Here is a 26,117-nt window from a genome sequence, read left to right as displayed (position 1 = left end):
GATCCCAAGGGAGATCAGTGTACCCAGAGCAGACATGAGCACACACATTCATCAAGCCCCAATTCATTCTTCATGAGGGTTTTCCTCAAGACATGAGCCTTAAAGAAGCCTTGCTGAGACCATGGATGATCTCAGCCAGAGAGCACCCAGCTCAGCCTGGATGGCCATCAAGCAGGAGAGCCCTGGCCAAGAGCCCAGCCCTGTCCCTGGAACCTGCCCCCCATTTCCCCCCCAGGTCTCACCTAGGCTGCTCAGCAGGGTGTTCAGGGTCTCGATGTCTGACATGAGTGAGCCCCGGGCTTCCTGGAGACTTCTTGCCATCTCACTCACCTCTGATCCCACCTTCCAACAGAGACAGACACCCAGATCAGGGACACCACTGACCCTTGGCTGGATGGTAGAGGACATCCCAGGAACATCCCCAAGGTGTTGTCCCTACAGTGGAGCTCCCAAGCCGGGTTGTTCCCTATGCTTTGGGCTGTGGGCAAAGCTGCCTCCATGCTCTGGAGGACACAACCTGCCCAAGGGAGCCCAGCTGACCTGCTGTGCTTCCTCCAGGTCTCCCCTGAGCTTCTCAGCCATGTGCTCCTGCCGGGAGAGCTCCCACTGGGTCTCATTGGCACGCATGGCGAGCTGGCTGGCGTGTTTGAGGGCCTGTTTGCTCTCCTGCAGCATAGCCCGTGCCCTCTGCAAAGGACAGAGATGGGGACAGTCACCTGGGGACACACAGCCCTGCCTGCAGCAGCCTGGGCTCTCTAGGTGATGGCTGAGCCTGGCCATGCCCAGCAGCTCCACCCCAATCCCTCAGCTCAGACCTTGGCACTCTCCTCAGAGACTTGCTCAGCCTCCCCAGCTGTCCTCTGGGCTGTGGTGGAGATGGACAGGGAGTTTCCCAGTGTCTTCTCTGCCTGTTTAATCTTCCTCTGAGCATCCACCACCACTCTGCCCCGCACGGTGGCCATCCTCCTCCTCAGGGCAGCCTGACTCTTCCGATGCCCCAGCACCTTCTTCATGCCTATGGGAGCAACCTGGCCATCACCAAACTGTCCCCTTGTCACCTGGTGAGAGCCAGGTTGTGGCTGGAGATGCTCTGACCGGTGCCTTTTACCTTCCAAACTGGCCAGGAGGGACTCGGCATCAGAGAGCGCAGCTTTTCCTCGAGACACAGCCATGGTGGCCACGTCATGGGCAGAGCCAGCCTGGTCCTGCAGCTGGAGAGGAGAAGAGAGGAGGAATGAGGCTGGGCAGCAGGGAAATATGGGATTCAGCCTGCTCCCTTTTGGCAGGCAAGCTCCTAGGGACATCTGGGAGCCCAAGGGAAGATGTCTCCCAAAACATCCTCTCCCAGCTCCCTAGCTGCAATGTGGTCCCTCCAGTTGCTGGAGCAGCAGGGATGGGGCTCCATTCCTGTGAGCAGCAATTACCTGCTTGAAGGCACGAGTCCTTTGCAGCTCCAGGTGCAATCCAGCTGCCAGTGCATGGGATGCCTCCACAGCCTGCTGAGCCAACGGCTCCTGGGCTGCTGCTGCCTGCTCCAGCACTGCCAGCTCCTGTGCCAGGTCTCCAGCCTGCATTGGCAGCACCTGCTGCAGGATCAGGAGTGCCAAAGGCTCCATGAGATCATGCCCCAGCTCGGGGGGCAGCACTGGTAAAGCAGGAGGTAGGGATGCCAGCAGGAGCTGTAGCTTGGGTGCTGCTCACCTGCCCCAGAGCAGCCACCTGCAAAAGCCTCTCAGCCAGGTCAGCCTGTGCCTGTTCCACAGCTGCCAGAGCTCTCCTGGCCTCCACTGCCACCTCTGCCATGCCAGCACCCAGCTCCTCCTGTGCCCGCTGGATTTCCTCATACCTACACAGGACACTGCTGTCAGCCAGGGCCCTCTGGTCCCTTGCAGGATGAAGAGGACAATGTGGCCCTGGACATGGATGTAGCAGGAAATTCTGGGGGCTTTTCCTGACCCCCCCCAGCACACAGCACCCTGTCCCTCAGCTTTACAGCACTGCAGTGCAATGAGTTTGAAGGTGCTCAGCACGTGCCTGTTGGGCAGGTGGCAAATCCCTGTGACTGAGCCCTGTGACAGTGGCCTGGCCAGAGGAAAGGGGCTCTGGTGCCCTGCCAGCCCCTCACCCAGCCTCCAGCTCGTGCTGCACATGCTGTGTGGTGTTCCTCTCCAGCAGGTTCCTCAGGAGCTCAGAGCTGGCGTTGGAGGCACGCAGTGCTCTCCTGACCATGGCCTCCACCCGTGCCATGGAGTCCTTGTGGCTGCAGGGTCAAGGACACCCAGACAGAGGGAATCAGGGTTGGCCTCCTGGCAAAGGAGTGCCCCCTGCACCCCCAGCTGGGCTGACAGCTTCCTTCCTCTGCCTGTTCAAATCTTACCTCTTGGACAGAGCCTGAGCCTCCAGTGCCCAGTGGCTCCAGTTTGTGGGCTGCCGTGGGATTTCCTGGGGAATTTCCTTGGAATGCAAACAGCAGTATTAAGACCCTGGCAGGAAGCAGGCACCCCTGGATCCTGCCAGCCCAGCATCACCAAGAACCTCCCAAAGAGCTAGAGCAAGGAAAATATCTCCTCTTGACTCAGCTGCAAGGAGGGCTATACCCACATGGACCCCAGGCTTTCCCACTCACTCACTCTGCTGGTCACATCCCACCCCAACAGTCCTGGGAGGCACATCCCAGTGCCCCCAGGATTGTCACCACCCCTCTCAGGAGCCCAAGGCCATGAGAGCCCCCACCGTGGTAGCCAGGGTGTCTGCAGCATGCAGGATCTCCTGCTGAGCCGACTGCAGCACGGCCCCGATCTCCGAGAGCAGGGTGCAGGTCTTGGGGGGTCCATGATGGGAGCAGCTGGTGGCCTGGCTGGCATTGCTGAGACGGCCTTGTGCAGCATCCAGTGCCCCTGCCAGCTGCCCCACCTGCACCAAGAGGGTGGCCCAGGCACCTGTGGACAGCACAAGCATCTCGTTGCCCATTGGGGTTGCTCAGGGCTCCCTGCTGCCCTGTGGAGCTGCCCCATGCCCCAGCCCCTAACACCTACTGATGAAAGGGGAATACAGTCCCTCTGGGTGCTCAGGAGGGACCCAGGAATTCAGCACCCAAAGGGTTCCCATGTGTTGGTGCTCAGCCCCCAGTAATGCCCACCACTGCCTGCTGCAAGACCTCAGTGGTGTGAGCATCCCTGCAGAGCTCTGTCCTCCCACAAAGGCATGTCCCCTCCACTGTCCCCACCCAGGTCACACCACACTGAGGCCAGCACTCACCTGGGACCTCCTTGCACCCCCCAGCATGTCACAGCACCCTGAGGGAGCAGAGGGTGAAATGGGTGGGAGGAAGGGGAGTCCCCTGTACCTCTCAGGAGGTGTGGGCCTGGCAGCCCATCTCCACGGGGTGCATCTCCCAGCATGGCAGACTGGCCCGGGTGGGTGTCACAGCCTGGCTTCTGCAGCCACTCCTCCATCTGCTGCAGCCTGGCCCTCAGGAGGTCAGCCTGTGGGCAGGACAGGGGGACACGGGGGGACAGTGAGGCACTGCAGGGCTGTCACTGACATCTTTTATGAAAAATCCTTTCCTTAGGGTTTTTCCTCCTGAGAAGCTGAGAGGCCTCAGGAACAAAATGTAACCAATGGTTATCTGCTGCTGTGGAATGCAACAGGTGCATCTGGGATTGGGCTCATGTGGTTGTTTCTAATTAATGGCCAATCACAGTCAGCTGGCTCAGACTCTTGGCCCAAGACACAAGCCTTTGTTATCATTCCTTCTTTTTCTATTCTTAGCTAGCCTTCTGATGAAATCCTTTCTTTACCATAGTTTTAATATAATATATATAATAAAATAATAAATCAAGCCTTCTGAAACATGCAGTCAGATCCTCATCTCTTCCCTCATCCTAAGACCCCTGTAAACACTGTCACACAGGGGTGCTGTGCCTGTCCCAGCAGTGCACAGGCTGTACCTCATCCTTCACCAGCCCATAGCAGGCAGGGCACTGCTGGCAGTGGGAGCTCCGTGGCTCCAGGAAGAAGTTGGCCTGGCAGCGGTCACACTTGTAGCCCACGAAGCCAGGGTGGCACAGGCAGGTGCTGTTCTCGTGGCACTGCGGGGTGGTGGAGCCCAGCGGGGAGCAGTTGCAGGCTGCAGTGGGGGCAGAAAGGCATCACAGTGTGGCTGCCAGCCCTGCTTTGGGGACAAAGATGCAGCACCCATTCCCCTTACCTCGGCAGCCCCTGGCAGAGAAGCCGAAGAAGCCATGCTGGCACCGATCACATCTCCTCCCTGTGACACCAGGCTGGCAGGAGCACTGCCCCGTCAGCATGTGGCACCCGCTCTCCCGGGACCCTGTTGGGTGGCACTCACAGCTGGCATGAGAAGTGGAGGGTCATGAGCAGGCAATCAATGCAGAGAACAGAGCTGGGAGCATGGAGCCGCTCCCTGGCAGCCCCATGGCGTGCCCCACATACCTCCTGCACCCCACGGTGGGCTCCAGGCCGTAGTAGCCGGGCTGGCACTGCCCACAGGCTCTGCCTGTCACGTGTGGGAGGCAGTGGCACTGGCCTGTGACAGGATCACAGCCCTCCAGCCTCGGGTCTGAGCCACTGGGGTTGCAATCACAAGCTATGGGAGACAAAATAACCCTTAAATCCCAGCATAAATAACCAGACAAAATAACCCTTAAATCCCAGCACGGGGCTGGTGGATGGGACTGCAGGAATGGCGTGCACTGGGGCTGAGCTCCTGACAATGAGGAGAGCCACATTCCCCCATCAGCCAGGGCTCCAAAGAGCCCCTGCAAGCCAGAGTATCTCTGGGGAAGGATGGCAGTGGAGCAAGAGGGCAAAGGGGAACACGTGGGGGTGACCTGGACCATCCATCAGCCCCTAAACCTGCTAGGCATCCCCCTTCCACCCTCTGCCTTCGCTGCTGGGAGGATTTTGGCTGCAGGTGAGCTGTGCCCGGGGGCTGTACTTACGAGCACACTTCCCAGCAGGGCTGGGAGCCAGCGCATCCCCGTAGAAGCCCGGCCGGCACCTCTCGCAGTGCTCGCCCATTGTGTTGTGGAGGCAGCGCAGGCATCGGCCGGACACGGGGTCGCAGTTCCCCACGGCATTGGGATCCACGTTCCCGTGGCACTGGCACGGCTCACAGGGATGCACGGGGCCTCTCTGCCCCAGGGGATCCCCGAAAAACCCATCATCACAGAGCTCACAGCGCTTTCCTGGGGAAGGCGGAACGGTGGGGAGGATCCAGCCGCGCCCACGCTGCCCACAGCCCCTGTGCCCACCCAGCCGCAGCCTCACCTCTCTGCCCCGGGGGGCAGTGGGTGCAGACCACCTCCCCAGTGCTGGGCACCTGGGTGCAGGGCGAGCGGCCGGGGCAGGGGCAGGGCTTGCAGTCATCCGAGCGCCCCAAGAAGGGGTTGCCGTAAAAGCCGGGGCTGCAGCGCTCGCAGGAGGGACCCTCTGTATTGTGTGAGCACTGGCAGTGCCCTGCGGGGAGGAAAACCCAGCTGAGGGTCCGCGAAAATCCAACCCCGAATAACAACGGGGACTGCGGGAGGGATAGAGACCCCAGCACTGAGCGTGGCAAGAGGGATGTGCAGCTCCAAGCGAGGGGTTGCACATCTCCAACCAGCGCTCGGGACATTTTCCCTCCTTGCCCTGTCTTTGGTCGAGGGAGAAGGTTTTGGAGAGGGCACGGCGGCCACAGCGATGCAGGGACGAGGCAGCGCTGGCACACGCAGCACCATCAATGTGTGCGGGGGCTGCCGGCGCCTGCCGTAATCCGCAACAGATTTCTGAGTGTCGAGGCGCGTCCTTTCCAGCCCGGCTTGGGAAACACAAACAGCCGGCCCGGCACCCACCGGGGAGCATCTCCAGAGCGAGCCGAGCCTCTTAGTCAGCCTTCCGAAATCGGCTGTGAGGAGGAGAGGGAGGAAGAGGAGGGAGAGTGCTCAAGGAACCCCCCAGCTCCAGGCAGATGCTCTGCTTCACTGGAGACAGAGGAGACAGGGGGAGGATTTTCCCCCGTGTTTTGTGGGGTCGGTCATACCAGGAAGGCTGCGCAGGAGGGGGTGTTATTCCATTTTCCCCACATCCAGGCAGAGTCAGACGATGGAAAAGAAAGAAAAAGCGGGTGGCAGGAAGAAGTGGAAAAATAAACTAAAGGAAGTGCGCAGGCTGGCAGCGCCCAGGCCGGAACATCAAAAGTCTGGCCCCATCCCTGGGGATTGTGCAGTCGGCGGCGCCAGCCCCGCTCTGCGGGATGAGGGCGGGTTTGCAGAGCTGCCGCCCGTGGTTTCGTGGGCAGGGCAGGGGCATTGGCCGAGCTCTCTGCCTCCTCCAGCTCTCTCCATCCCCGCCGTGCATCATTATTGCTCCCCACTGAGGAGAGACAGCCACCAGGGGTTGGGCTGGCAGCACAAGAGCTGGCTCCTCTGGTGTCTTCCCTCTGTGTTTTCCTGCTTTTTTCCTTGTTTCTCTGCTCAGGTTAACCCTGAATTTGCAGATTCCAGAGCTGCACCCCAGTCCTGCTCCTCTCATCAGGCAGTGAAGCTGCCTGTGAGATCCAGCCTAGCAAAACCCTCTCTGCTGTCCTGGCCCCTGCTCCCTCACTCCTCTGAGCACCAGCACCCTTCCCTCCTCCTCCTTAGAGGTCATAAAATATCATGAAAAATGCTCCTCTAATTATAGATTACCACCATTATTGCACTTCATTAATAATCTCTATCTTTGCAGTTATGAACGCTGTCCCTAGAACCACCCAAGCAATTCAACTTGCAAATTTTGGGAACCACAACCTCACCAGTTGTTCCCAGCTTCCCTCAGAACAAGCAAAGGCAGGGATTTGTCACCCACACACGGAGCAGCAGGTGAGTGGAGGGGCCGGGGGGTGCACACCTGTGAGGGGGTGGCAGTCCCCGTGCTGGTTGCAGGTGCAGGGCACGCAGCTGACGAAGGGGCCACCAAATGGGATCTCCCTCTTGAACCCAGGTGCACAGGACTGGCAGAACTGCCCGGTGTATCCCATGGGACACGTGCACTCCTCCACCCAGCCCGCCCGTGGGCCCGGCCCGGGGCGAGCAGACGTGAGCTGGACCTTGCTCAGGGACAGCCTGCCTGTGAGAGGGGAGAAGGGTGTGGGAATGGGATGCTGCTCTGCTCTGAAATGCTCCAGACAGACCCCAAAACACCTCCTTGAGAGCCCAGGGGTGTTCACAGAGAGGAGGCAGCCCCTGCCCCAAAACACCCCCTACAATCCCTCTCATCCTTGAGAGCTGATGCTGCTTCCATGTCTCCAGTCCCACCCCAGCCTGGTCCCCACAGGGATGTCCTGTGGAGATGTCTCCAGTCCCACCCCAGCCTGGTCCCCACGGGGATGTCCTGTGGAGCCACCCACCTCTCCCGGGGCCGTGGCTCACGCGGAGGCGGAGGGAGCTCAGGTTGGAGAGCAGGCGCTGGAAGCTGAAGGCCGACAGCAAAGGCTCTGCACCCTCCTGTGCCTCATGCAGCCTGTTGTGGGGGAGGCAGGACAGGGCCAGCATGAGCTGGGTGCTGCAGGACAGCTCAGCTCCTGGCTGGGACCCAGGCACAGCACAGTTAAATCCCCAAGGGGGGCAGAGAGCAGTAAAGGGCAGCCCAGACAAGTCAGGCACTGAGCCCTAAACCCCACTGTCTCCCCAAAACACTGTGATGGGTACCTGAAGGTGACAACCTGCTTTCCATGCTGGAGCTGGCTCTTGCTGCTGGACATGGTGATCTTCATCCCCTCGCCCTCCAGCAGCAGCTGGGCCTGGAGCAGGGGCACCCCAGGTTCTGTTCTTGTCCCGTTCTCCACTCCCAGCAGCAGGGACAGGACCTGCCCATAACTGAGGTGCTGGTTCTGCAGAAACTTCTCTGTGAGGGGAGAGAGGAGCAAAGTCTGTAGGACATGGAGGCACCAGCTCTGCCAGTGCAGCCCTATTCCCACCACCATCATCAGGAGCCACAGTCACCCTCCTAGGGTGCTGCCAGCTCCAGCCTGCCCTCCTGGGGTCCCAATCCAATACCCCCCCACTGTCTTCTGCTACAGAAACCTGCTCAGCTCTGCAATGGAGCTCAGTGCTTCCTGCACCAGCCTGGCAGTGGGACAAGAGCACCTCAGGGACCCAGCGCACACAATACCTGGTGCCAGAAAATCCACTGGCTCCTCTCCATCCCACTCGGTGATGATCTCCTGGCCAGCCCAGCGCAGAGGCAGCTCTGTGGGGCCTGGAGCTGTGGCAGCCCAGCCCTCCAGCCCTGTGGGACAGGATACAGTGGCAGCTAAGGGAGCAGTGAGTCCCTGCAGCACAGCACCAGCAGGGTGCTGCTTTCAGGGGCTCTGTCCTTCCTCCCAACACTCTCTTGAGTCTTGGAAAGGACTTTGTAACACCCTGCCCCACTTGGGCTCTCTGCTCTCATGCACTGGAGGGTGGCCTTAACCACGCCTCAACTATTTATTTTCTTAGATTTGGAGGAAATTATTATCTTTAAACTTTTGCCCTCCTGCTTGTGCTGCCATTCTAACATTACTGTGGGCTGCTGAGCACAGGAAGCCTGAGGAGAAATGCTGGAGAAGCCCAGAAGAGATGGGCCATAGTTGCATTAAGTTGGTTTCCTTAAGAAACCAGTTAAACTCCCCCCCATTCCACAGGGGTTAGTTATTGCTTCCAGCTCTGCAGGACAAACACTTGGAAATCTCTCAAGTGGGCTGTGCTCTGTTATCAAATCATTCCCAATTTATACTTTCACCCAGTGTAAGAAAATTCCATCTGATCCCCCTCCACTGTGGACTGGGGAATGTTTTGGGGAGCGGGGACTTAGGAGGGTGCTGTGGCTGCATCTCAGCTCAGAAACTGCCAAACCCAGTCCCCAAAGGAGCAGCCCCAAACTGGCTGTGTGAAGGATGGAAAAAAAGACTCGGTTTAAAGCCTGGATCGCTTTCAAGGCCGCGAAGACATTCCAGCAGCACAGCAATTGGCAGCGCGGTTTAAAGGCAATTAAGAAGATCCACCCGTGCCTGGCGCATTCGCCTCCATCTGGGAAGAGGCGCGGCAGAGCGGGGTGCCCGCCGGGGGTGCCCGTCCCCGCGGTGTCCCCGCGCGGGGCTGCACACGCCGGCGTGCGCGGCAGATGGCAGGGCTTCCCCAGCATCCCGCACGCACCCAGCCCTGCCAGCAGCCAGGCAAAAGCACCGCCTCCCTCCCTCCCGCCCGTCCAACTGCGCTGTCACATCCCAGCCGAGCATGGGGAGAGGAGGGAATCATTGGGAAAGTTCCCAGCAGGCTCCATCCTATTGGGTTGGTTTTTTATCTTTCTGAGCTGATCTTTAGTGCTCCTGCAGTCCCTGGCGAGGTGCAATGTCCATGCCTGGCCCCACAGCCCTCCCTGAGCCATGCACAGCCCCAGGAGAAGGTTGGCATGGAGGGGTGCCACAGGGAGTCACGGATACCCTGTCCCCGTGGAGCTGGAGAAGCAGAAATTTAACAGTAAAACAGGGGCAAGCCAGAGAAATCCCTCTCCACCCATCACCACCAGTTAGCTCCAAAGGGAGATGCTCAGCCCCGAAGAGGAACATTCAGCCACATCCTTTCCAAACATTTTTGGCTGAAATTGGCGGAGCAGTGCCCTCCGTTTTACCTGGGGCTGGGGACGGTCGTTACCTTGGCTGAAATCGGAGCGGATGTGCGTCTCCTCGTAGCCATCTGCCGCCCTGCAGGCGCTGGAGTGGCCGTAACAGAAGCAGCTGGTGCAGCCGATGGGGTTGTGGGGCTGCAGGTTAAACCAGCCCGGCTGGCACCTGGGCACGGGGAGGAAACAGGAATACATGGCACAGGGCAGGCAGAGCTGCAGGGAACCACGGCAGTGTCTCCGTGTGGGACACTGGTGACACTCCTGTGAGCCCAGCCCCAGTGGCCCAGAGGGATGCAGCCCCACAACCCTGCCACCAATTTCAAGACTGGTAAGGGACAGTGTTCCTGCCCCCATGCCAGGTGCTCACCTGTTGCACAAGTGCCCCTCCACCCTCTCCTTGCAGGTGCAGTGCCCCGTGTTGGGGTCGCAGGTGCCCACGCTGCCCGCGGGGTCACAGCTGCAGGGTCTGAATGGAGTGAGATAAAGGCAGGATGGGGTGAGATAAAGGCAGGATGGGGTGAGCCCCTGTCCAGGGCCAGGTTCCTCCTCACCTGCAGCCACCTTCGCTGAGGCTGTGGTAGCCGTCCTTGCAGCGCTCACACTTCCAGCCCGTCACGTTGGCTTTGCAGACGCAGGTGCCCGAGCTGTCGCACTGGGGCTGCAGGGAACCTGCGGGGACCCCGGCCAGCCCTGAGGCTCAACCCCAGCCGGGGAGAGACACAGGATGGGGAAGATGAGGAAATCCCGAGCAAGAGAGAAGCCACCAAATCCATCCCTCCCAGCAAACTCCGGCTGGGCTATCGGTAATTTTGCAGCCGGAGCCCAGCTGGGCACAGCCGCACGCACCTGCGGGGTGGCAGTGGCAGGGCTGGCAGGCTCCCTGCGGCTCCCAGCGGTAGTAGTTCTGCCTGCAGCTCTCGCAGTGGGGCCCGGCCGTGTTGTCGCGACAGTTGCGGCAGTGTCCCCCGTGCCCGCTCCGCCGGAACAGCTCCCGGTCGTAGAAACACTCCTCGGAGCGGCCGCTGCAGTTGCAAGCTGGGGGAGAGGCGGGAGGACGGGTGGGCACCGGAGGTTATGGCAACCTCCTGTGGGTCGGATGGGCCAGATGGGACCTCTTGGCTCAGCAGTGAGAGCTTTCAGCGGTGCCTCTGCCCTCGGAAGCAGAGGTGGGTGCAGTACAATGCACGGAGCAGATGGCTGCACTCGTGGGGTAAAGGGAATGGAAATACTCGGGGTGCTGCAGTGAAGGGGAGCCCCGGGGTACAAATCCTCCCAAAATGGAGCAGGTGCAGGAAGGGCAGGAGGTGCCAGGTGAGCTGCTGCAGCAGCAGCAGGGCACCCATCAGGGCAGGTGCAGGAAGGGCAGGAGGTGCCAGGTGAGCTGATGCAGCAGCAGGGCACCCATCAGGGCAGGTGCAGGAAGGGCAGGAGGTGCCAGGTGAGCTGCAGCAGGGCACCCATTAGGGCAGGTGCAGGAAGGGCAGGAGGTGCCAGGTGAGCTGATACAGCAGCAGCAGGGCACCCATCAGGGCCAGCCATGGCTGTGGCCAGGGAGCCACCAGGGATACTCACGGAGGCACTCGTTGGCAGCCTCGGCCGTGCCGCGCGCCCAGGGCCGGTCCTGGTAGAAGGGCTGGCAGCGCTCACAGTCGGTGCCAGCCGTGTGGTGCTGGCACACACACACCAGCTGCCCGGCCTCGTCCGGCAAACACTCGCTGGCGTGGCCATTGCATTTGCACCTGCAGTGAGACACCAGCACGGGGCAGCCACTCTGAGCACAGTGTGGGCAGCAGCAGCAGTGGGACAGTGCCCAGGCTGTGCAGTGTGTGACCCTGCTCCTGGGCTGGCTGTGGGGTGAGAGCAGCTCAGGCTGGGCTGGCATTGAGGCCGCCCATCCCGTCCCTGAGGCTCTCCCAGCCTGGCCAGTTGGGAGGTCACACACTGAGGGTGGCCCGTGCTAACCAGCTCCAGCTGCTGGCCCCAGAGGTGGGACAACAGCTCCAGGTCTGCCTGCTGGGAGCCGTCCCAGCCCCGCTGCCTGGGGCAGAGAGCGCTCTCAGGGATGGGGAAATTTTCCACTTCTCCCAGCTGGGGAAGGGCATGTGCAGCACAGCCCATGGGTAGCACCAAGTGGGTGCCACCTGCATCTCTGTCCCACATCTGCTGCCCTTTCCTGCTGGCAGCTGTTGCAGCTTCTCTGCCTGTAGCCATGCTGACTCCAAGCTCCTCCAGTGGCCTCTGCAGCTTCGGGTCATCTTTCCACTAGAACCCCATGGCTCCCCTTTTGCAGTGCCCAGGAACCAGCAGGGTCACAGGAGGAGCAACATGAGCCCCAGTGTCATGAAAAGCCATTGGGCTGGGAGGGAACAAAGCAAACACAGCTGATGGCACGTGGACTGGGCTAGTGGGGAAAAGACGTTTCTGCACCGCTGGGAGGTCTCCAGGTTTCATCACCCATCTCTGCATTTCCAGCTCCAGTTTACACATGGAGAAAGCCACATCTGAGCAGTTTACCCCAAAATCACAATTCAGACAAGACTGAGGTGGGGATCAGGTGCCCCAGTCCCACAGCCCTAAGAAGGTCCCCATGCTTCTGCCTGGTTGCTCCTCACCTGCCACCAACAGAGAAGTCAGATATGGCATAGTAGTACGACTGCAACACCTTGGGGTCCTTGAAGATGTCATCCCCAAATGTGTTGAGCCGGTTCAAGGAGATGAGCAGGTCAGTGACTGTCACCCACTCCTGCAGGGGACACGGGGAAGCCACCTTGGTGGAGAGGTCTGTGGCACCAGCTCCCACCCCAACCAGGCCACATCCTGCAGCTTCTCAAGCCAGGCTGCAGCTCATCCCCAGCACTTTTACCCCAGCTGGGTGCAATAATTCCCTTGATCCCAAGGCTCCGTGCCCCACACCCCCTCCCACCCCGGTGGCACCTGCAGCGCGGGGCTCCCATCAAAATTGTAGGCGCTGGGCCGTCCCTCCAGGGTGGAGAAGGCCACGTTGCCGCCGCTCAGCGGGGAGATGTCGCTGAACTCGTCGCTGCAGAAGGCCACCTGCTCGTCCTCTCCCGGCCGCAGGTACTGCCGCGGCTGCTTCCCGTAGGTTTTCTGGCAGGAGGCGCTGTAGAACTGGAAGGGCACCCAGGGCCCCTCGGCGCGGCTGCGCTTGTAGATGGCGAAGCTCTCGGGGCGGCTGGTGTGGAACTTCAGCCGCACGTAGGTGATCTCGTAGGCTTTGCCTGGGGACAGAGCCGCCACGCTGTGTTCCTCTGCTGGCCACCACAGCCTGGGCTATCCCGACAGCACCCTGCAGCACCCAGCACAGCTAAAAATGGACAAATCACCACCCCCACCCAGCTGCCCTCAACCAGCTCCTCCTTGGCGCAGCCCAAACCCTGTCCAGATCCAAGCTCTTGCCCCCCATCCCTTGTGTGCTGCACTGGGTGGGTTGCACGGGCAAAGAGCAGCTCCAAATCCCGGCTGTGGGGGAGAGTTAGGCCCACAGCACTGAAAGCATCCCCAGGGCAGTGGTGCTTTAGGGATGGAGAGTTGGAAAGGGTCAAGGCCAATCCCTTCCCAGGGAGCTGCATGCCAGGACCTGGCATTGCTTCCATCTTTGCTGGGATGAAGACAAAGAGAGGCCACCAATCCTTGGGGCGTCCGGCGAGCTCTGAAAGAGCTTGAAAGGATTAGCAGAAAGGAAAAGAGAAAACACCAAAGTGAACATCAGACCCACTTAATTGCCAGAGATGAAGGACCAGCTCAAAGCCCGAATTGCTCCATAACAGCACCACTCCTGACAGCACAAAACAATTAGCTGCAAGGTTTTGGCTTTATTTGAAAAGATAATGAGTTGGGAATGTTAGAGGGGTTATTCCGGGACTAGGAAAACAAGCCTTTAATTGGGCCCATATGAATACTGTCGCGTATGTGCTGCGACTTTGCTGCGGGGGAGCCGAGGCAGCCGGCTACCAGCGCTGGGAAAAGCAGCTGCATCCCATCAGGGATGCAGGAAGCGCCCGGCACTGCCGGGAGAGGGGGACAGACCCACTCCCAGCCCACCCGGAGGTGACGAGGGCCGAGAAGGGGCTGCAGCTGGGCTGTCCCACCCTTGCCTTGTGCCTCTCCCCTCCCTCGGGGACCGCTCCGCGCTGGTGGCAGCGGGGGTGGCCCTGTCCTGCACCCTGGTAGGCGCCCGTTCCCAGACAGCGCGGTCCCCAGAGGGTTTCTACCAAAACAGCGAGGTCGGGGCCGTCACTTCCTGGGGCAGTTTCCTCTGGGAGAGGAAGGGAAGGCAGGGCTGTGTCAATAAACCACCCCTGCCCCAAGTGGCCCCGTGCGAAGGGAGGGGATGGCCACGCTGGGGGAGCCCCATTTTGGTGCCTCCAGCTGGGGTGGAGCAGATTCACTTTTCTGAGGAATTTTCGTGAGAGGAGAAATTTGGCTGATTAAAAAGCCTGTCTGCGAATTTTCATGTGCTTTTCCCAGACAGGCTTTTAAATCAGCCAATTTCTCCTAAGGAAAAAAAAATCCAGAAAATAAACCAGGCTGGTTGTCTCCTCTTTGCTGCTCAGGTGTGACATGTCCCAAAGCCAGATGTGCTGCTGGACAGTGATGCTGGGAAGGGTGCACAGGCAGCACCAGGACCCCTGGGTGCTCTCCCAGCTATGCACCTGCCTTCCCCTGAGCCCAAAATGCAGCTTGTACTGCTCTGGGGCCCCAAGAAGAGAATTCTGGAGAGAAGGAAAGGAGCATGTGGGACAGTCATGTCACCAACATGTCCTGTCATCTCTAGTCCTACAGGAAAATCAGAGTCACAGACACAGATAATGCCTGATCTAGACACTCCAAAGTGAGCCATTGGCATTCAGATTGCTTCCTGAGGAGCCCTGGCGTCTGTTGCCTTTGCAAGCCATGGATATTTTGAGTTCCTTCCTTGACATCTGACAGGGCAAATACAAGAGCTGTGGACACTTGGGATGATCGACCAGCTGCAAGCCCACTGCACCATAACAGCATGGCTGGAACCTCACAGAGAGAGAGATTTAAAGGAGCATAATCTAATTAACGCCAATCAACAACATGCAGGTAAACACGGGGCTTGTCCGAGTCATCCCATGTCTTATTTAATAAGCTCCCCAGGCAACCACGCTGGAGAACTTACAAGAGGTGTGACTGAGCAAGACAGGCAGGCTGAGGGGACACACTGCATGGGATGAAACACCCAATTACTCGGTGGAGCTCAGGAGCAAGGACTCAGCCCAGGTTCATTCCAGGGGACTGCAGTTGGGCTTTTCCTGCTTAACCCAAGTGGAAGCATTAAGGCAGCAATAAAAACATCTGTGGCTGGGACAAGAACGGGCCTGGCAATTGTGGGAAAGGTCAGACAATGATGTGCCAAGCACCAAGATGGTATTTTTTGGCATGGCAAGATAAAGGAGCCATGTAGGAAGAAGGGTGGAATGGCAGAGGATGCTCCAGCTCACAAAGGGGCTATGATAGGGCTGGAAGATGAGCTTGGTGCAATGCTTGAGCCCTGGCTGTGTTAACAGACAGACACAGCAGGGCAGTCACAGGGACTGGACTCCACTGGAAACCCAAGTGTGGGGTCCAAGAAAGACCACAGAGGAGCCAGGGAAGAGCTGCAAGAAGGACAGAGAATGGGAAAGAAGCCCCGGGGCTTGCAGAGCCCGCACATGTCGCTGTGCCGAGCTGGGACTGGTGGCCACAAAGCTGCCCGGAGGGGCAGCAGGCTCAGCCACACAGGCTGCGTTCGGGTGGTCTGTGCCCCGGGTCACCCACACACGGACTGGGGACAACCTGGCAGCCTGTTCTGGGTGCTCAAGAGGCCGGGAAATGCCCTCAGGGCTGGCAGGAGCAGGGAGTGAGGATGGCAGACTCCTCCAGCACCGCTCCTGGTGCCCGGCGGGGAGCGCGGCCCGGGGACAGGACCAGATGCCCTTCCCCTCGCAGGGAAAGCAGCGACCTCCACGCAGCCAGGCAGCTCCGCCGACCCTGCCGGGGCAGGCACGGACCCTCCACGGCCGCCCCGACCGCGCTGGGTCCCGCCAACACGGCTCGGTGCCACACCGACCCTCGGCTGTCCCCTCACCAGTGCCACACCGGCACTCGGCTGTCCCCTCACCAGTGCCACACCGGCACTCGGCTGCCCCCTCACCAGTGCCACACCAGCACTCGGCTGTCCCCTCACCAGTGCCACACCGGCACTCGGCTGTCCCCTCACCAGTGCCACACCGGCACTCGGCTGTCCCCTCACCAGTGCCACACCGACCCTCGGCTGCTCCCTCACCAGTGCCACACCGGCACTCGGCTGTCCCCTCACCAGTGCCACACCGACCCTCGGCTGTCCCCTCACCAGTGCCACACCGGCACTCGGCTGTCCCCTCACCGGCTCCAGCCGCAGCCCCTCCACTACCCGCCTTCGGCATGCAGATGGCAGGAGACTGCAGAGAATGAAGATTTTACAGCGCTGGCCAACAGCCAGGAGAGTTTAGATGGCAGGAAAATGTTATAAAACCTTTTTAAAATGCCAGGCATGCCCCTTGGGTTTAAGTACCCTCCAGGTGGGCGGCTTGCACGGTATTTAAAACACAGAGGGTCGGATGCCAGCTGGGGAAACCTACTGGGATTGCACGGTGTGTCTGGAGCTCGGCACCCCGAGACAAACCAGGGACCCTGAGCAACGCACGGGGGTGAAACGGGGGGGCTTGGCACCCATGGCAGCCACCCTCCCCGGGCAAGGCTCTCCCAGGGTAGGAACCATCTGCCTCCTGCTCCGCAGGCTTCCAAAATCAGGGAAAAAAGCATCCTGGGGTGAAGGGGGGAGCAGGCACTCCGGGCACGGCTGCCTGGGAAGCAGCACAGGCACAGCTCCTGGCATCCCGGGGCTCGGCTGGTGGACAGGGCAGACCCTCCCCGAGTCCTTTCAGTGCTCTGCACAGTGCAGCTCCCTCCACACACCCCCTAAAAAGCCCTGGGGATGGTCCCCTCCTTAACCCAACACTGGCAGCAAGCGCTGCAGGGCTCAGGAGCATCCAGCCCCATCTCCGCACCCCCTGCCCTCCACCGGCCCCGCCGGGGCTCCCGCTGGCGCTTACCCAGGTGCAGGGTGATGTTGACGGAGTTGGGGTGCTGGATGCCAAAGGCCATGGACTGGCTCTGCCACCAGGTGCTCTCCTCCTGGCTGTGGAAGTCGGTGAGGAGGGAGGCGTTGTGGTGGCGCCGGGGGTCGCTGGCGTCGCAGCGGTGGCACAGGGCGCTGGCGTGCTGGGCGCCCATGTGCAGGCAATAATCCTCCGGCGGCGACCCGCACGTGTTGCTGGCACGGACGGCCCGGCCGAAGGCGGCGTTCTCGAACACGGGCATGCAGCGGCGGGGCTGCCCCCGAGGGTCCCAGCAGGGGGATGAGCCCCCCAGCCCCAGCCCCAGCAGGGCCAGCAGGCAGAGCCCCGGAGGCCGTGCCATGCCGTGCAAATCCTGGCCGGACTCTGAGCCTCCTCTGGATGGCAGCGGGCGGGACGGGATGGGATGGGATGGGACGGGGTGGGATGGGATGGGACGGGTCCCCCTACCCGGCACCTCCTCTCGCTCCGAGGTCCATCTTGTGGAAGCTGCTGGGAATGTCGAAATACTCGTGTGTGAGACAGAGCTGTGGTGTTTGGGATCCCCGCAGGACATCCCAGTCCCTCAGGCCGTGGGGATGGGACCATCCAGTGCTCCATCCCCAAAACATCTCCGTTGCTTTGTGGATTGGGGATTTGCAGCTTCAGCTGCGTGGGCATAGCTGAGCTCCTCCATTTCTCAGCCCTGGGAATGAGCTTGTGGTGGTGCATACCTCACATGAGGCTTTTCCCTTCAATTGGTAGGGGTCCTCACTTTTTTTGCAGTCCCAAAATCAAGAGGGGATTAGGGAAAGGCTTTGAAACAGATTCAGCACCTTCTTCTGCCCACACTGATTTACGGGGGGCATTGACTGCTCTCCCACCCACACCAACCTCCCTGGGATGTGGGTCTGTGACACCCCAGCACCCTCGAGTGGGGGGTCCCATCCCTGCCTGTTGCCCTGAGCCAGCCCAGTCCCCTGGGCCCGAGTGAGGGCACATTCCTGTGGAGGCATCTTCATGGGGTGGCAAAACCAGATCATCACCAGACCTCATTAGCAGCTCTCAGCTAATGCTAATTACAATCTGTGCCAGGGGAATCCCTCTGGGGACCATGGCACCCTCCAGATCTGACCCATGAGGGCAGGAGGGTGACAGCAAACAGGAAGAGAGGCAGCCTGGCACGGTGCCATGCCCCTGGGCAAACCCTGACCCACACGCCACGGGGCTGTATTTGCAAAAGTGGGATGCACAGGGGAGCTCTGACCCCCACACCACTTCACTGAGCTGCCCACAGGGGCTCTGGAAACTTAGTACTCATATATAATTTAAGCTCCCTTCATCCCCTTCCCTTCTACTCTTATTTATTTTATTCTCCTTCCCCTACACACTGCGGGAGCAAGCACCAGAGGGGAGCTGTGAATCAGAGTCCTGGGCAGCGGCGCCGTTTCAAAGCCCCATTATCATATATTGACCCAGGCTCTGACAGCCAGAGCCAGCTCCTCTGGGAAGGCTGCATTTCCCAGCATCCAGGAGCTGTGCAGCAGCTGCCTGGGAGTGGGCAGCCAGTGGGAAACCCACTGTCAGCCTCCGGGGAGAAAGAGAAGGGTTTGCAGCTCAATAATTGTCCCACACGTTTCCAGCACCAGTTTTAATGGGATTTGCATCCTGCAGGGATGAGGTTTTCCAGGTGTTTTGCTTTTCCTGTGGTACTGAGGCTGTAAGCTCAGGACAGGAGATAGAATCATAAAATACTCTGAGTTGGAAGAGACCCAAAAGGATCATTGAGCCCAACTCTTAAATGAATGACCCATATGGGGATTGATCCCACAACCTTGGCACTATTAACACCGAGCTCTAACCAAACCTTTTGTGTCAAGAGTTTGCCTCCTCCTCCTCCTTGGGATGCAACAATCATCTCTGAGAGGATTTGCCTGCCCCTGTCACAGAGGGGTCCATGCTAGAGAGTGATGACACCACACAGCCAGGGCTCAGGATGCTGATGATGTCCCAGTCCCTCCTCCTCCTCCAGCACAGCCCACTGGGTGTGGGGGGATGGCCCACAGGGCCAGAGCTTGATGGGAATTGGCGCTGACACTGCTGTGCTCAGCAGTGGGGATGCTGCAGCTGGGGTGGGAACTGCACATTCCCAGATGGATTCAGCTGTGCCCCAGACTGGATGAGCCCTCCCCAGGCTCCTGCTGGCGGTGGGCACAAGTTTGCCCCTTGCCCAAGGGGATGCCCTACACTTGCTGTGGTCCACTGGTAGCAAAGCCCAACCTCACCTGAACTCCTCTGTACCTGGAGAGACTTCACCCACTGCTCCAGGACTTTGGTCCAAGCACTTGAGGGGTGTGGTGACCAAGGCTGTGATGACACCAACCCATCCAGGAGCCTTCTTCTGCCCCAACACAGACCTGGAACCCCGCAAGGGTTAAAAGCCGTGGAGGCGGAGAGGAGAAAATGTTCTTCTGATTTGCTTAATGAACGTTAATTAAGAAGACAGAAGATAGCAGATTCCTTCAGGGTAGAGATGAAAGGCCCGTTAATTAAATCTGGAGAGGAGGAACAGGGCCAACAGATCCTCCTCCTGATCAGACCTGACAAGGCAGGCATGGGGCAGGAGCGAGGTGCCAGATCCCACAGCCCAGCTCCAGGCTGGCAGCACGGCCAGGATCTGACAGGGTGGCTGGGACTGGGTGCCACTCACCTGCCTCCAGCACCCCTGAGGCTGAGGGTGGCCCCATCCATGCCCTGCAGCTGGGGTGAGAGCTGGGTCACTGCCCCGGGCTCCACTGCACTCCTGGAGTGGTTCGGTTCTTCGTTTCCAGCAGGAGCTACTCCCAAAGGGATGAGCTGACCTTGCTGGGGAAGGGGAACACAGGACAGCCAGCTTCATCCTGAGGAGGAGGAGGAGAGGGTTTGGTCAGGCAGCTTGGTGGGTTGCTCCAGGTCCCACCACCCATAGGAGCTGGCCACAGGTTAAATGGGAGAGCGTCAGAAAGGCACTGACCACCACCTTGTGCCACAGAGGGACAAGCCTCTGGGGTGGACACCTACCTGTGCTTCAGCACACACACTGCCTCACCTTCCTGGAACAGGCAGCTCCTACCACCAGTGATTTGCCAAGAATGGCTTTTGTGCCTGTAGCTGAGACCTGGGGCACAGTAACAGGATTCTGCTGGCAGCCTGCTGCCTCCATGCTCTCCTCCTGCTTTCAGCACAGCCTCATTTTTAAAAGCAGAGCAGCTGAGCATCCCAAATCACAGCCCAAAAACCGCAGCAGCCTTTCATGGCCCTTCCTAACACTGCGGCCAGTTCCCTCTCCCCCTGCATCCCTCACCCTGGGACTGGAGCAGGGGTTGGAGGCAGGCTGAGCTGCAGGATGCCTCAAGCATTCCAATGAGCACAGACACTGCTCTGCCGCTCTCCCAGCCCTGCAAGGGAGCACAGCTGGGGTGACAGGGTGCTCTTTGTCACAAACAGCAGCCCCTAGGGCAGGGAGGAGGAAAGGGCAGCTGCCAGCACACCCCCCAGCTCTGCTGACCACAGAGTGAAGACCCCATCTTCAGTGTCGTGGGGAAATGAACCTGCAAATAATGGCTGGAGCATCTCTCATGCACGCTGGCTTATTTTGTAAACCTGAACTTTGCAAAATGTCACAAAATGGAGAAACGAGAGGCCTGGGATGAGTAAATCTCTATTAGAAATTCCCTGGGATGGCAGCAGTCATGTTCTCACTCGATGATGGCACATTCCAGCCCAGCCCAGCCCGGGGAGCGGGGTCATGCGTGGCGCTGATTGCAGAAAGTATTTAATTAACACTGCTGTAAATGCAGTGCTGGAGATGCCAGCCAGACCACGGAGGGGCCACCACGCTGCTGAGCTGCAGGAAGTTTTGCCAAGGCTGACAGGAGATGAGGGAGGGCAGAGAAAATCCGGCAGATTTTGCTCCCTGCTTTGCCACAGCCCTCAAGGGGCAAGGGGAGGACGGGACAGTGACACCATCAGGATGTCCCCTGAGCAAGAGGGCTCCACCATCAGTGCCCAGACGAGTGGGGAAACCCCATAACAGGTAAAGGAGCTCTCTCCCAAAGCAATTGTCAGGACACACATCACCATCCTCTTCCCTGATGCACAAATGGTCTAAAGTCACCTTTTCAGAGGTAATCATCCCCAAATTCTCTCAATACCTGGCAGACAGTGAAAATAGGAACATCTCAGCTTCACTCGTGCATGACCACAAGCTCATCATCTCACTGATGAGCTGAACTACTCCAGATCTGACCCAGCTCAAGGACACAGGGTGACAGCCAAGCCACCACTGTCCCCAGGACACACATTTCACCCATTGCCTTGGGCTCAGGAGGTCGGGGAGCAGAGCAGGAGGAAGCACCAGGTCAGAGCAGGACCAGCCGGTTCCAGGCACAGCCCAAAAGGACCTTTTCTCTCCTGAGCTCATCAGCAGCCTAACGACACTGGCTGAAAAGCTCCAGAGTCCCTAATCACTCATCGTATTACGGCTGCTCACAAGTGAGGCCAACCAGTACAAACCTCCTCGAAGCCTTTCTAATTAATGAGCAGAGCCTTAGGCTCTCCCAGCCCAAAAGCAGCACCTCAGATAAAACCAGCAGCCTCCTGCCAGCCCCAGTCCCCTTGATAAACCCCTTTAATGGGCTTGTCAGCATCACCTGAGGCCACTCCATTGGCTAACAAGGCACATCTGGCTGTGTGTTCCCCCCTGCCTCTGTGCTGTGGGTGGGGAAATGTCCATCCATCCATCCATCCATCCATCCATCCATCCATCCATCCATCCATCCATCCATCCATCCATCCATCCATCCATCCATCCATCCATCCCCACCAGGGCAGGAGCCATGGGATGTTCCTGCCATGGCTGCCCCTAATCCTCTGCTGGATCCCTGGACATTTCCCCTGGTGCCCGGATTGCCCCTTCTCCAGGAGGGTGGGTGACAGCTGAGCAGCAGCAGATGCCACCAGATGGTCACCACACTGAGACCCAGCTAAGCTGGTAACTGGGAGGACACTGGAGCCCCTCATTTGCTAAGTGACTCCCTGTACTGGTGACACTGGGCTGCTGCCCACAAGACTTGTGCAGCACTGGAACACCTGCACTGGCCCTGCCACAAAGGTTTGTGGGCACAGCCACAGCCTGGGCTGTCCCCTGAGAGAGGCTGAGCACTCGCACCTCATCACAGAGATGGTTTCTCAGGGGGCTTTGGAAAATCAGGCTTGGGAATCACTTAAGGACTTTTTAAGCCTGCTGGAAGCCTGGGGGCTTTCCCACAGCCCCCAGAGCCATCACTGTGACGAGTGGTGGTGCTCAGCCCCTCTGCCAGGGGCTCCTCCCTCCCTCTCCATCAATCAGAGGTGCCCCAATACGCTCTGTGACAAATAAAAGTTGTTGCAATACCTTTGACTTTAAAGTAGGAGAAATAACTCCTCTGTAACGTGATCTGCCGTGTCTCTCTATCCCCAGGAGTGTCGCCCTGCACTGGGGCTGGGGCTCTGATTTCATATTCTCATGGAAACCGGTGCCCTCATCCAATTACCACGGGGATTGCGGTGCAGGCAGCAGCTGAGCCACCGGCAGCCCCGGCACTGAATGAGCCCCACGGGGGACAGAGCCCACGGTGACTCCACTGGGGTCACCCCAAAAGTGCTGCAGGGGATCCCGGGTTAATTTGGCACTCGCAGAGTGGCGGCTGTGCCGAGGACTGGGTTGGACTGGGAGGCACTGGTGGGAACTGGGAGAGCGAAGGAAAAACAAAGCTTTGCTCCAGGCGGCGGCAGAGAGCTCTGTGGGAAACGTCCCTGGAGATTTCCACTCACCACGGGAATAAAATCCTTCTGTTTCAAACTGGAATGCCTGCTGCTCCGCATCCCCCTCCAGCCACGGAGGCTGGATGCTCCCTGGTAATCCTGCATCATCTGTTTTCATTGGCTGACAGAAAAAAGTGCCGTCAGAAAAGCGATGCTAGCTATGCTGGCTGGCATAGAAAATGTTGCTTTAATTGTATTTTATTTGGCAATAAGAAAAGAGAAGCAAGAATAAACCCTCGAGATATCCCCTCTCTCCCCCCATTTAAAATTTCAATTTGGTAATTTTATGACAACGTTTCTGATAAAACTCAACAAAGCACATTAAAGTGAAAGAAGTGATTTATCCTTTTCAGTGGCACGTGATCTTTGGATACATTTCCCAGTCTATATCTATTAAGACAGTTAAAAAAACCAAAAACCCAAACAAACTTGTTTGCTTTTTTTTTTTTTCATGTCAGTTGTTATTTTTCAACCATAAACCCCACTATTTTTTCCAACCCTGGTTTCCTCCTTTCTGATCTCTAAAGACAAACCAGGGAAGTATTGGACATCTCATCTGAAAAAAACATCACAGAGCAGCCCCACTTCCTTCATCCCAGGCCTGGCCATCACACCATGTCCTGCTGCGATTTTACACTTTCAGGGCCATTTTCCTTGAAAATTTCCCTTCCGTCCTATCCTCAAAGAAGCTGTGTCATTGATTTACTGTTGAAATTGGAGGAAGTGGCTGGCTCATGCTCAGCCTCCCCTGACGCCGATGCCAGCTGGGAGCTGCACAGGCTGGCCACGATCTGGGGCTTCCCTGACCTTTCCCCATCATCTCCATAAGCCAGGAGGATAAAACCTTCAAAACTGACGTGATATTCAGAAACCAAACCACCAATACATCAACCTGAGGGGTTTCTCTGTGCCACCTGCAATCAAACACTCTGAGTCTTGGCGAACCAGCCTGGCTCTCCCACCCAGCCGAGCATCCTGAGCTTCCCTCCAGCATCCTGCAGATTTATTTGCTGCATAAATCCCCTGCTCCCACCCGGTGTGGCAGCGACGCCTTCGAAGCACCGGGTGTTCCACACAGCGTGGGGAGGGCTTGGGAAGGGGTTAATGGGTGGGCACAGGCAGAGCTGGGGAGTTGCTAGGAGACTTGGGGCTTTGGGATGCTGGATGTGATGCTCAGCCAATGGAGAAGTCCTCTGAGGAGTAAATCTGCTAATTTGGGCATCGTTGACTGCAGGGGCTAGGGGTGGATGTGGGTGCTGAGCAGAGCTGACCCTGACCCCCTCCTCCCAGCCCCACACTGATGCTTTCCCATCCTGCTCCTGTGGTTTCAATTAAACTGCTGAATTAATCTCTCGCAATAAACTCAGCTGCTATTGTAGTTTGCTTTGGGATTCATCATCACTTTTGCAGCAAATACAGCAATTAAACAGAGAGATCTTGGTAGCTCAGGAGGGAAAGCTGGGCTCCCCCAGGCTGGTGTTTGGGATTGGGGTACCCAGGCCCCCCCAGGTTAGTTTTCACCAGCCCAAAGCCCTTTCTGAAGGCTGCTGAGAGCAAGGGGAGCTGGAGGAGGCACCACTGCCCCCCCTCACCTGCATATGCTCCTCCAGATGGCCCAGGCTGCTGCTCTCCATGTGGGAAAAGGTTTTAAATTAAAATCTTCCCTGTGTTTTTTGGCGATTTTTGGCTGGGTTTCTTTCCCCTGACTTTCCAGCTCTCCGGCCCATTTGCCATCATTAAGTGCAGATGGAGTGGCAGCACGGTGGAGTTGGGGGGCTCCAGCCAGGACCCAGACCCACAGAGACAGCCTTGCACCCCACAGTGAGCCCCTCTCGGGCTGGGGTCAGCCCTATCTCCCCACAGCCCTCCTTGGCTGTCAGGAAAATGAATTGTTCCTTTTTGGAGACCCCTGCTGACCCCCCAGCCAGCCCCTCTCATCAGCACCAATGTCCCCCCTGTCACCATCCCCTGCCCTGCCAAAAGGGCAGGCAGCACTCTGGATATCCATCCCAGTGGGATCTGACCTGGATCTGCTCCAAACCAGAGCCTTTTCCCAGCCATCAGCTGCTCATAATGACCCTCTCACCATGTGTAGAGATGGGACGGGACAGGAGAGAGGGATGGGACGGGACAGGATGGGATGGAATGGGATGGGATGGGATGGGATGGGATGGGATGGGATGGGGAGGGATGCAGCTTTCCTGCTATCCACAAGCCTGGCAGAGGAGCAATACCCACACCAGGGCAGGATCTAGCCCCTCCAGGGACTCTGGGATGCCAACTTTTCAGAGAAACAGCGGATTACAGCACATCAGCTCCAATCAATACTCTGCCGTAGCAGAAAGCAAAGGGAAAAGAGGAACAAAAAGAGGTTTCTCATTTGCAAGGGATTTGGGGCTTTTGTTGTGTTTGGAGGGAGGAGTGGGAAAAAAAAAAAGCTTGAGAAAGGGCTGGAAAGGAAGAGCTGGGAGGGACAGAGCAGCACCCACCCCTCTGAGACAGTGCTGTAGGGGGGACCCTCTGAAACACTCGGGGTGCCAGGGAGAGCATGTGGGCATGGGGTGGGATTGGGATGGGAACAGGGTGGGTGTGGGGTGCTCCATCTCCACCTGGCACAGAGGGTTCCATTCTTTCCTTCCCAGACCATGGCATCTGCAGCAAAGAGGGGCAAAAGTGGGGGAGAGTGTTTGGCAGAGGAGAGAGAGGAAAAAAGATGCTCAGCCCTGGTCTGGTCCTGCTGAGACCCTCACAAAGTACAACCAGGCTTGGGGATGCTCTAGACAAAACGGGGGTGTTAAAGGAGGGGTTTTAAAAACAAAAATATCTTGCAGGGAAAAGAGCAGAAGTGATGCCACTGACCCCATGTGGGCTGCAGCCCAAGAGCTCTTTGTGGGTGGTTTGTCTGTTGTCTGAGCCATCGATTCCCCCTGTGGAAGAAAAAGGCCCTGACACAGCCAGCGCTGTCCTGTCGTGTCGCTCAGGGATGGACAGAGCACTCAACCCTTGGAGAGAGGGCCAAAAAGGGGGACAAAAAGGGGGACAACAAGGCCCCACAACGGGCCAAAAGAGGGGGACAGGGGAGCCTGCACAGCCCCAGCACAGGGCAGTGCTGGAGCAGGAGCTGGGGACACAGGGGAGCCTGCACAGGCTCACAGGGCAGTGCTGGAGCAGGAGCTGGGGGCACACAGGGCTGTCCTGCTCCTGTGCAGGGACCCCCGCAGCAGCCGAACTCCCAGCAGGGACAGCACCCAGCGGGGACCCGGGAGGGTTTTGTCACTCCGGGTCGGTGGCCCGGTGAAGGACCAGCGAAGGACCATCCGGGCACCGCAGCGCTCTCCCTCGGCTGCTTGGGATGAGGCTCACGCAGCTCCTCTGCATTCCGCGCTCTCGCCGGCGCGGGGACGGAGAGCTTTGAAGGAGCTGCCCTTTCATTATTAATATGATGATGATGTCTGACGCCGTGCGTGTGCAGCGACGGCTCTGCCTCCCCTGGCTCCCTGCCCAGGA

The 26,117-nt window shown here is 58.6% G+C and overlaps 1 protein-coding gene across 4 annotated transcripts in view; it reads right to left on the bottom strand.

Moving 5' to 3' along the window:
* The window catches only part of LAMC3 (laminin subunit gamma 3), a 31,172-nt gene that overhangs the window by 2,346 nt on the left and 2,709 nt on the right, over nucleotides 1-26,117 (bottom strand). Inside the window, exons 2-30 of one of the 4 annotated variants that reach the window (XM_071453831.1) lie at nucleotides 19,477-19,666; nucleotides 19,052-19,183; nucleotides 16,764-17,279; nucleotides 12,580-12,884; nucleotides 12,258-12,388; nucleotides 11,218-11,384; nucleotides 10,492-10,680; nucleotides 10,197-10,314; nucleotides 10,013-10,111; nucleotides 9,675-9,811; nucleotides 8,155-8,271; nucleotides 7,692-7,887; nucleotides 7,391-7,503; nucleotides 6,892-7,110; nucleotides 5,293-5,481; nucleotides 4,965-5,210; nucleotides 4,456-4,609; nucleotides 4,211-4,353; nucleotides 3,951-4,129; nucleotides 3,347-3,485; nucleotides 2,734-2,939; nucleotides 2,378-2,454; nucleotides 2,126-2,260; nucleotides 1,702-1,846; nucleotides 1,425-1,586; nucleotides 1,109-1,211; nucleotides 816-1,015; nucleotides 541-687; nucleotides 243-342 (exon numbers count right to left, since the gene is read on the bottom strand). In XM_071453831.1, the coding sequence (XP_071309932.1) occupies nucleotides 243-342; nucleotides 541-687; nucleotides 816-1,015; nucleotides 1,109-1,211; nucleotides 1,425-1,586; nucleotides 1,702-1,846; nucleotides 2,126-2,260; nucleotides 2,378-2,454; nucleotides 2,734-2,939; nucleotides 3,347-3,485; nucleotides 3,951-4,129; nucleotides 4,211-4,353; nucleotides 4,456-4,609; nucleotides 4,965-5,210; nucleotides 5,293-5,481; nucleotides 6,892-7,110; nucleotides 7,391-7,503; nucleotides 7,692-7,887; nucleotides 8,155-8,271; nucleotides 9,675-9,811; nucleotides 10,013-10,111; nucleotides 10,197-10,314; nucleotides 10,492-10,680; nucleotides 11,218-11,384; nucleotides 12,258-12,388; nucleotides 12,580-12,884; nucleotides 16,764-17,279; nucleotides 19,052-19,183; nucleotides 19,477-19,513 (4,801 nt within the window). In that variant the 5' untranslated portion in view covers nucleotides 19,514-19,666. Of the gene's footprint in view, nucleotides 1-242; nucleotides 343-540; nucleotides 688-815; nucleotides 1,016-1,108; nucleotides 1,212-1,424; nucleotides 1,587-1,701; nucleotides 1,847-2,125; nucleotides 2,261-2,377; nucleotides 2,455-2,733; nucleotides 2,940-3,346; nucleotides 3,486-3,950; nucleotides 4,130-4,210; nucleotides 4,354-4,455; nucleotides 4,610-4,964; nucleotides 5,211-5,292; nucleotides 5,482-6,891; nucleotides 7,111-7,390; nucleotides 7,504-7,691; nucleotides 7,888-8,154; nucleotides 8,272-9,674; nucleotides 9,812-10,012; nucleotides 10,112-10,196; nucleotides 10,315-10,491; nucleotides 10,681-11,217; nucleotides 11,385-12,257; nucleotides 12,389-12,579; nucleotides 12,885-16,763; nucleotides 19,287-19,476; nucleotides 19,667-26,117 lie in introns of all 4 variants that reach the window. The other 3 variants (XM_071453833.1, XM_071453832.1, XM_071453834.1) reach the window with 3 other exon arrangements.

Source organism: Agelaius tricolor, unplaced genomic scaffold (genome assembly GCF_023055355.1).
Source record: "Agelaius tricolor isolate 1412-34295 unplaced genomic scaffold, bAgeTri1.0.p SCAF_38, whole genome shotgun sequence".
In the NCBI taxonomy this organism is placed as follows: domain Eukaryota; kingdom Metazoa; phylum Chordata; class Aves; order Passeriformes; family Icteridae; genus Agelaius; species Agelaius tricolor.
This window is presented reverse-complemented; position numbering and strand designations above follow the sequence as displayed.